This window comes from Cyprinodon variegatus, unplaced genomic scaffold (genome assembly GCF_000732505.1).
Source record: "Cyprinodon variegatus isolate N-32 unplaced genomic scaffold, C_variegatus-1.0 Scaffold838, whole genome shotgun sequence".
In the NCBI taxonomy this organism is placed as follows: domain Eukaryota; kingdom Metazoa; phylum Chordata; class Actinopteri; order Cyprinodontiformes; family Cyprinodontidae; genus Cyprinodon; species Cyprinodon variegatus.
Window position 1 is genome coordinate 121,615 of NW_015151291.1, and position 9,794 is coordinate 131,408.

The window sequence follows — 9,794 nt, forward strand, 5'->3', positions numbered from 1 at the left end:
ATTACTGTACTTAGGTACACTTTTTAGGTATCTTTATTTTACTCCATTACTTATTTTTCTTCCTACTTCTGACTTCTACTCGTTACATTTTCACACAAGTATCTGTACATTCTATACCTTACATTTTTAAAACAAATGTTACTCGTTACTCTTGGCTTCGGTTTAATTCAGAGGTCACGGATTAGAGGACAGCGGTCCTATGGAGGACCAACTCTGCCATATTTAAAAATAAATACAGAAATAAATAAATGCTCTATAAATAAATAAGCATACAATTAATTGCCACCAAAAATACAATAAACAAATAAATGTAAGTAGAAATTAAATTATATAGTGATACATAAATGTATATAACTATTTTAATTAGCCTCTTTATTTATTTGCCTTTGTAATATTTAACTTATTTATTTTTTGGTCCTTTATAATCTTCAACCTAATTTTTTAAAGTGTCATAGAGAGTCAACTGTTAACATGAAAAATTTAAATGTTAAATAAGTTAGAAAATCACCACTTGCGAGAATTACTGCTGCCACCGTCTGTGTTGGAGGGAATAAATGGTAGGGGTGGCCATGGCCACCATGGCCCCCCCATCTAGTTCCGCCCCTGCCAGTAATACGGAGCCCGTCACGGTGCAAAATGGCTCCCACAATGTCCACATCACCTTTCTTGCTAAGTCATGATGAGGTTTGTTTACATAGATAATTTTATAAATAGAATTTTATTAGTTTGTTTTGCATATAGATTTTATAGGTTACAGGCCTTACTAGCCGCAGTCACACTGGAGCCTAATGTGGTCCCTACTGTCACTAGATTGTCAGCTCTGCCCTACCTTAGTAAAGATGTCTGCCTCCATACAAATGCGACCCGTTCCTGTGCAATTTTAAATAGCAATTTCTAAAGCACACCATAGATGATGATAAATAACATACTTTTGTATAATACCGTAAATCCCTGTATTATTACACAATGTAGCTTTGATGGATTTACCCTAAGGGGAAAAATGTCCACTTTGAAAAAGCAATATTTTACCACAATCACCGCCGACACATGTGATACTGCTAACAATCAATACATATAGCTGAAAAAAATTGAAAAGATGCATATTTATACTTTACATCAGTAATCTCTTACTTACTGTTAAACGTGACATATGGGAATGATTTAAAAATGGTTTCTGCAGGTGGAGCAATAATTAAAAAGTTAAATGCTCAAATGGAGACAAGGTCTGACTTGAAAACAACCCAAGTTTATGTTAGAGCTGAACCCATCGGCTAATGTCAACGTTGGAGAACTAGTTATTTTCACTATCAGATTTTACTTGTGGATTAAAAATAATAATTTGAACAAAGGTGCCTGAAGAAAAAGACCTTAAGAAGAGATCATGCAGTTTGTTACTCAGTCTTTAGAAAGATGTACTAGAGATAAAAGAGATTACACAAATTTCCAAAGATAGGTCTAACTTATTTTGGCCACATTCTGTAAACTGCATTTTCTAATCTATAACTGCCATCAGAAAATAAAACATATCATCTTACCTGTGTGTATTAATGAAAGCTTTCCTTCAAAGAGTCATTTCTCTGTATCTCTGTTAACATAGCAAAGTTTCTAAATATACAAAGAAACATAGATGCATCATTTGAATCCAAATATTTATTTTTCAATAGAATAGCAATTATGTCCCCTTGACCTTTCCAGGTTCTGGAACCTAAGAACTTTGTTGTATAGAAATTAAACAGTCTTACATATGCCTAACAGAGAAAAATGTTGACAAAATCTTCCAGAATAAGTAAAAAAGCAATTAGCAACGAAGTCAGTGTGAAAATGATCGGGGAAAAAACCAGCATCAATTGAATGTGTCACTCATTTTACTGACTCTGCTTGAACTTTTGATTTGAACTTTGCTTCCGATGCTTTTCAGTGATTTTCTCCATCTTTTGTCAGTCAGACTTGCTGTAGAGCAGGACTCCAGCTTCCTCACTCTCCTCTCAGTGTCTGCGCTGTCCAGAATGAACTCCTAAAATATTTGTTTGGACATTCATTTCGTTATCATTGTGTACGGAAACCACATTTTATAGGCTGTTAAAAATAGACACACAACTCTTTTCTCCTATTGGTGTCTGATATTGTATCTGAGTAAATATTTCCTAGTTTGCATTGAAGAAGACTAACAAAGAGATTTCACATTGGCTAAATGCCAGAGTAATTAACTTAATTTTCATATTTGAGGATCAAGTTCTGCATGGGCTTTAATCTTTTTCCACCTTCTAAAATATTTTTAGAATTCATGGAGAAATGATCAGTTGGCCAGGTGCAGCAGAGAAAAATATACCAAAACAATGAAACGTCCACCTCCATGCTGCGCAGGTGGAATAAGGCCCCTTTCCTAAAGTGCACTATTTGTTTCATGACAAACATTTCAGAGGTGCTCATCTTTGTTTACATTCTCTCCTGTATTCGTCTGATGGTCTGCTCCTGGGATGAACTTGCTTGTTCAGGCAGCGCTAGTTTTGTGGTCAGTTGTTTTCAATATCCTCATCTTGCAGTTATTCCAAATAATTTACCCCTTGAAATCTCTCACCAAACTGACAAGCTGAAAGCTTTTTGGCTCCTGACATATTTATTATCGCTTCATCAGTCAGTAGCACACCATGCTCTAATACTCTATGTGCTCCTAATATGTTAGGTCTGTTTGTGATTTGATCTATTTTATATACTAAGAAATGTGTCCTAAGTTTTAAAACTTTTTTTTGTTTATACTTAAAAAACACTTTTTTATTCAGATCTTATCGATTATATTTCTTGTATTTTTTTCACGTTGTTTCAATTAATATAAAATATAAATATATCTGCTAAGCTTTCACAGATTCTCAGTTTTAGAAGTTCATAGATGACGATGTTACCTTCACCATGTCCATCATTGTCGGCACACTCATGCTTTCCAGATCTCCGTACTCTGGAAGGTAACAGTGATGTGCAAGATTTTTAACAGCCATAAGTGTTCTTCCAGTTTCCACAGCCTGGGAGACACATAAGCACATTGTATTGTTTCTGAACAGCTCAATTATTTTGCAACTTTAATGTTAAAGAAAACAAACCTCCTTTCTGGTTACACGTCGTCTCATCAGTAAGTTAACCTCTGCCTGCTTGTTCTTCTCTTCCAGGCCTTCTAACTCGCTCAGCAGTTCATATAGTTTCCTGTTGGACATCTGTGTGTGGAAGATTGAATCATTAAAGCCAACTGATATTCAGAAGCATTATTTGAGAGGTTTAGGTCTCTTACCAGCTGTTTGATGCTGTGCTGCTGCTTCATGTTTTCCAGCTGCTGCTGACCCTGCTCCACCTCCAGCTGCATGTCCTTGTGACGTTGCAGCAGTTCCTGGTGGGTAATGGACAACATTTCGTGGCGCCGAATAACAGGCATTACCAAAGGTTCGTTGCTAATGTGGCGGTGAACTGTAAAAGATGGCACATACATTTGTCCATCATGATGGAGAGGTATAACTAACAGGTTGACATATATTAACCTTTTAAGAACACATGTTCCTTTTTTCCTTTGGACATTAATAATCTATCTATCCAATAAATGCCAGAATAATGAGAGAGGGTGTTTTTTTTTAATCATTTTTTTTTTTAACTGACAACTTATATTTTTCTTTTACAGGTGCAGCCAACATCCTATGAAAATTCTTATGGGTTGTATTGACACATTCTTTCCATCAATCCATCTTGTCCTGCTTCATCTGTCTCCAGCAGTCTATGGGATAAATGCTGGTACACCTTGGACAGGGCGCCAGTCCATCCCAGGACAACACAGAGCCATACAACCTTGCACACACATTCAAACCTAAGGACAAATTAGAGGTGACAATTATCCTGCTATTCTTGTTTTTGGATTGTGGGAGGAGGCCAGACTACCTGGAAAGAGCCCACAAATGCACAGGGAGAACATGAAAACTCCATGCAGAGAGATCCTGGGCCAGGAATCAAACCCAAGACCTTATTGCTGCAAGGCAGCAGTGCTACAAGCTGTGCCACCGTGCAGCCCTTACATTTCTTTCCAAAATCTGCACAATTTTTGGGCCAATATAGAGTATCAAATGTCCCCATGCTCATTGTGCCACTATAGTTTTTTTTGGAATTTTTCTGGCTGATTTTGTTTCTATAATAACACAGGAAGTGCATTTGACATGTTAGGTAGACCTTAATTTAGCTCAAATGTTGTTAATTAACCAGGTGATATTTATTCTATGTTAAATAAATTATTTTTTTAATCCAACAGACCAAAAACAGTGAAAGTTTTGTGCAATTTAAATGTGAGATTACATTTATTTATAATATATAGGATGCATGGGATTATGTGGTTTCAGGTGTTTATAATGAGATGTTGACTTACTGCTGGGGAGACGATCTAGGGTTTTCAACAAAAAGTCCTCGTAGATTCTGTATTTTTCAGTTTTCTGCTTTAAAACTTTCCGCCTGTAAAATTAAGATAGGCTTAACAAAGGAGAACCTTCTCTCACAGTAAACTACCTGTTTCACAACCTAACCTGGTTTCCAGTTTTGTCATCTGCTCTGTCAAATCCTCTATCTCTCTCTTTTTCAGGGCATTCTGCTCCCTCATGGCCTTACACTCTTTCATTGCTCTTTGTCGCTTCACTTCATTCTCAGCCACAAACTTCTCGAATTTCATCTCTGTCTCTTTAGCCTGAGAGAAAATCCAAAACCAACAAACACACTAACACAGTTTTTTTCTAGCATTTCTTTTCAGTAACTTCAGAAGATTTCAACTCACTTGCTGCTGTTTTGTTTCCAGCTCTGACCTTTTATGAGCCAGAGCCTCCATGCAGCTTTTGAAATATTGTCTCTTGAGTGCAAGCTGGACGTCCACATCATGCAGCTCGGCTTGTTTTCTCGCAATCAGCGTCTTTTTTAGCATTTTCACTCCACCCTCTAGGAGTTTGCTAGTCTGGGACGTTTGAAATAAACGAGGTGCTCTAACCCAAACCTTTTGAAGTATTCAATAATATGCAACAAGCACAATTAAAGCAAACGTCAAAACAAGAACAACTAATTCTTACCTCTGTAGCTGCAGGTATGTGGTACTCCTCTTTTTTCCTGTCCCTAAATAAAATGTTAATAAGAGTGTTTTTGTTCTTTTTTTTTTTATCCTTCTCAGGGTGAGCAGATCGTGCCTACCTGTTGTCATCCAGCTCAGTAACAAAGACCTTTTTCACTTTTGTTTCCATCTGTGGTTTTGAATGAGGATCCCTGTCCAGAAACGGGAGACGAGAAGTCGTCATGTCTGCACTAAATTCTTCTTCCAGCAGTCCTAAAGAAAAAAAACACCGCTCGGTTACAGTTGAAAAGCTGTATGCATCGAACTTTTGTATAAGTCTCAGACAATCAAGGTCCTTCCTCCTGGGTTTGTGTATACGTTGCCTGGCAACCACCAGGCAGATGCCATTAGTTTTTTTTTTTTTTTTTAGTTTTTTTTTTTTATGTTTTATTGAGAATGGACATGTATGCAAACTGAACAGAGCAGAACACACCACAGGGATATCCATATGTAAGCTTCCTAAAATCTAATCTGTTTTTTTCATAAAGACATATGAGTGGCTTTTTTAGACTAGAGAGAGTTTTAACAATTGGGACTTTTCTGCTTAAAGGTTTTCTAAGCCAATGAATTCACCACAGAGTGCAATCTAGTTGAAATCTAATCTAGTTACCACCACTGGTGGTTCTTGCTCCATGGCATGGATCAGAGACTGAGAGACAATTGTATTTAATTGTGGTCCAGTTCCAAGTTTGAAAATCTGTTTACTTTACTATAATTGTTTGGAATGATCAAGATTTCTAACATTAAAAATGAAAGATCAAAGCAGCAAAGATCTGGATGTTTGTTTCTTTCTTTGAATGTTTTTCATGATACAAACTGAGAATATTAAACATCTGCTATACCAGTGTTTTGACATGTCTGTTATGTCAGTACTTGGGAAACTTGATTATAACTAAGGTATTGCATGTTAAAAAGCAAAAATAAGGTATACTATCTATGCAAATCTTTGTGTTAATATATACATCCCAGCACATTTAGAGATTCTGCCAAAATAATCAATAAAATAACAGTTTTCTGTATCATAATATTAAGAAGCAATGCTTTGCTAAAAAGCAAGAAAAAAATACAAATATAATGCCACAAAATGCTAATAATAACATATGTGGTTAGAGAATGGTGCTAAGAAGAGTAAAATCAAAATTAGTTGGCAAATGAGGACAGGGGAGGCTTAATGGGGTTAATTAAATAAACATTAATTAATCAAATTTAAAGATAATTAAATTTAATGTCAACATATTGTATTAACAAATCTCAAAACACATAACTGCAACAGGTGAAAATAGGTGTTGTGAGGCACTCTGGAATAATAAACTCCAGAAACCACAGCAAGAGTTCAGCACAAAAAGACTGTTCTGACTCAAGTTATCACTTTTCCATCTCGATATGAGGAAAATTGTCACTCTGTCTGGCCACAGTCAGTCGAAAATCTTTTAGTATGTTTGCCAATCAGAATCGAGCAGCCAGCTTCTTGGCCTGCCCTGCTCCGTAGAAACATCAAAAAGGTTTAGCCTCACTGGAAGTGACGTATTCTGGTGTGTTACCCAATCAGGGCTCTACTTTCCCCCTGCTTACGGCAATAGAATGAGGCTCAAAACTCATCATGCGTTTCTCCTAGAGACTGACCAGCGTTCTGCTGCTCCATGCACAACATACTTACAAAATCAGGCTGTTTTAATGCATATTTAATGCTGTTCAATGAGTACATTTATGAAGTTTATCAATCAATTTTTTTTACCAATAATTGTACAAAATTTGCAGACAAGGTTCAGCCTCCTTAGTGTTGATATATCCCCACTGAATCCTCCCATTTNTACAAAATTTGCAGACAAGGTTCAGCCTCCTTAGTGTTGATATATCCCCACTGAATCCTCCCATTTGTGCTTTGGTATTAATCAGAGTTTTACTAGATAAAACTATTCTAGGAGAGCTGCTTCAGGTAGTTGGAGACTTGTTCAAACTTATGGCTTTTTGAATCGAGAATTTGGTAAGCACGTTATCTAGACAATATGATGCTAAAAAAAATCTTAAGGACAGCAAGATTTCAAAGGAAAAATAGGTAAATAAGGATTTCAAGAAATCTTGGAGCACAAAACTCCTGTCTCTTCATTTCAATGAGGTTAAGAGAGCTGATGACTACAAGTCCCAATGTGTCCACATCTTTGACCTCACCTGGAACAACTACATCTCATACCAGGCTGGAAAAATGTCAACATAGAAACAAGAAGACACTGCAACAGGTTGTGAGGGCAGCAGAACTCATTGATGAAAATCAAGACCCCAGGACTCTAGAATAAAGCCAGCACCACTCCATTAATACCAGAAACCTTTTAGTCAATCTGGAGAAGATTCAGGAGTATTATATTATAACATGCACAAAAATAAATACTTAAAGAAATAAGTACTCATACTCGTACTCGTCGTCTCCCGCTTTATCCGGAACCGGGTTGCCGGGGCAGCAGACTAAGCAGAGACTCCCAGACTTCCCTCTCCGCTGACACCTCCTCCAGCTCTGTTGGGGGAAGCCCTAGGCGCTCCCAGGCCAACCGAGAGACATAGTCTCTCCAGCGTGTCCTGGGTCGTCCCCTGGGCCTCCTCCCGGTGGGATGTGCCTGGAACGCCTACCGAGGAAGGCGTCCAGGCGGCATCCGAAGAAGATGTCCGAGCCACCTCAACTGACTCCTCTCGATGTGGAGGAGAACCGGCTCTACACTGAGCCTCTCCCGAATGACCGAGCTCCTCACCCTATCTCTAAGGGAGAGCCCAGCCACCCTGCGTAGAAAGCTCATTTCAGCCGCTTGTATCCGGGATCTCGTTCTTCCGGTCATGATCCAAATTTCATGACCATAGGTGAGGGTAGGAACGTAGACCGACCGGTAAATTGAGAGCTTTGCCTTTTCGCTCAGCTCTCTCTTCACCACGACAGACCGGTGCAGCGTCCGCATTATTGCAGCAGCCGCACCGATCCGTCTGTCGATCTCCCGCTCCATTCTTCCCTCACTCGCGAACAGGACTCCACTTGAAGCAGGGACTCTCCTCCAACCGCCTTCTTGAACCGCCACCTTAACGTGGTGGAGGGGTTTCAGTGCCTGGGTGATCCCAGAGGCTATGTTGTCGGGGGCTAAATGCCCCTGGTAGGGTCTCCCAAGGCAAACAGGCTCTGGGTGACAGGTCAGACGAAGAGCAGTTCAAAAACCCTTATGATGAGCACAACAACGAGGCAAGTGACGTCGCCCGGTACGGCGGAGCCGGGACCCCACCCTGGAGCCAGGCCTGGGGTTGGGGTTCGTTGGCGAGCGCCTGGTGGTCAGGTTCTTCCTCGCGGGACCCGGCCGGGCCCAGCCCGAAGGAGCGACGCGAGGCCATCCCCCAGTGGGCCCACCACCTGCAGGGGGAACCATGAGGGAATGGTGCAAAGTGGTTGTGTGCATTTAGATTTTAAGAAATGCTGCTAGAGGGGGCATAAGGTGTAGCAATCAAGGAAAAAAAATGTAATCATATGTATGTGTAAAAAAAATATCACTAAACAAAATATAGTTTTCTCATTAGCCTGATATTAATAAATAATCATTCTTAAGGTTGACATATTTGACTTCATAACTTAGTTGCACTAATTGTGTGATTTACACAAAGGAATTAAATTAATCTATTATAAAATAGTTGTTATTTCCAGTGTTGTATAGTAACAAAGTAAAAATACTTAACTACTGTACTTAAGTATATTTTGGAGTACTTTTTACTTTCCAAGAGTATACATTTTACTTCACTACTTTTACAAAATTAATTGCATACTTTTACTCCGATACATTTTCAGTGTTTGGTTTAGTTACCAAGTAAAAAAAAAAAAGCGAGCAAGAGAAACGCAAGTGTTTTGACCCCTACTGACTACAAAGTCGGGTCTTGCCTGGGCTTGTTCATCAACACCAATAGGATACGTCTTTTTCGCAAAGCCAGTCTAAATTTATCCTACACTTGGTTGTGTATATTATTTTAAGTGAACCTTCAAAGTTTACCAAAATGTTAAAAAAAAAAAGTCATTCAAACTGCACTTACTTTTTACTTACTGTATACTTTTCACTACATTACTTGAGTACATCTATTTTTACAGTAATTCTTATAGTACTTAAGTACAAGCCATTTCAGATACTTTAAGACTTTTACTAAAGTAAAATTTCAGTCAGTGACTTGGACTTTTACCAAAGTCATATTTTGGAGAGGTACTTATACTTTTACTTGACTTTGAGATTTCAGTACTTTATACAACACTGGTTATTCAATCCACAACTTTGCACTTCAGTTGGAAACAGGACAACTGTAAATGTTCCCTGATAAATTCATTTTTTTATAGTAAAAATGACATGTGTGTCTTAATCACTAATTAACCAAAAAGACAAATGACTATGCGAATAACAAAAGGATGATTAAGTTTTACTGTGACTTGACAAAATCTTCCTCTTTTTTCTAAAATGCAAACAAAAGCATCCTGTGCAGGATTTAGGGCATTTTTACGCCTTGAGTTTGTTTATTTTTTGTCCAAATTTGCTGAAGAGTTTGTTTATGTGTATTTTCGTTCTAGTGGCTCAGTTTCTTTTCCCATAGAGAAAATTCCAAGCCAACCAAAAGCTTTTACTACGTTTATTCTGTTTACATGTCAGATATGTGTGGGCCTGAAGATCCAAAA

The 9,794-nt window shown here is 38.2% G+C and overlaps 1 protein-coding gene across 2 annotated transcripts; it reads right to left on the reverse strand.

The window, feature by feature from the left end:
* Nucleotides 1–1,843: 1,843 nt before the first annotated feature.
* On the reverse strand, nt 1,844–5,397 carry LOC107099119 (coiled-coil domain-containing protein 42 homolog). Of its 2 annotated transcripts, none has more exons than XM_015397103.1 (9): nt 5,197–5,397; nt 5,079–5,121; nt 4,793–4,966; nt 4,548–4,705; nt 4,394–4,476; nt 3,281–3,453; nt 3,096–3,206; nt 2,901–3,017; nt 1,844–2,014 (listed from the first exon to the last, which is right to left on the reverse strand). In XM_015397103.1, exons 1-9 carry the CDS (start codon nt 5,298–5,300, stop codon nt 1,844–1,846), a joined length of 1,134 nt encoding a protein of 377 aa, XP_015252589.1. In that variant the 5' UTR covers nt 5,301–5,397. The 2 variants fall into 2 exon arrangements, with proteins under 2 accessions (XP_015252589.1, XP_015252590.1); XM_015397104.1 differs by having other exon boundaries at nt 4,793–4,961; nt 5,197–5,333.
* Nucleotides 5,398–9,794: the final 4,397 nt, after the last annotated feature.

Excerpts from the sequence above, each read along its gene's own strand:
- LOC107099119 (XM_015397103.1), bottom strand. The coding sequence starts at position 5,300 with ATGACGACTTCTCGTCTCCCGTTTCTGGACAGGGATCCTCATTCAAAA. Across the intron at positions 4,706-4,792 it reads TGGAAACAAAACAGCAGCAA|GCTAAAGAGACAGAGATGAA; the intron begins GTGAGTTGAAAT and ends ATTTTCTCTCAG. Across the intron at positions 3,207-3,280 it reads AGCACAGCATCAAACAGCTG|ATGTCCAACAGGAAACTATA; the intron begins GTAAGAGACCTA and ends TTCCACACACAG.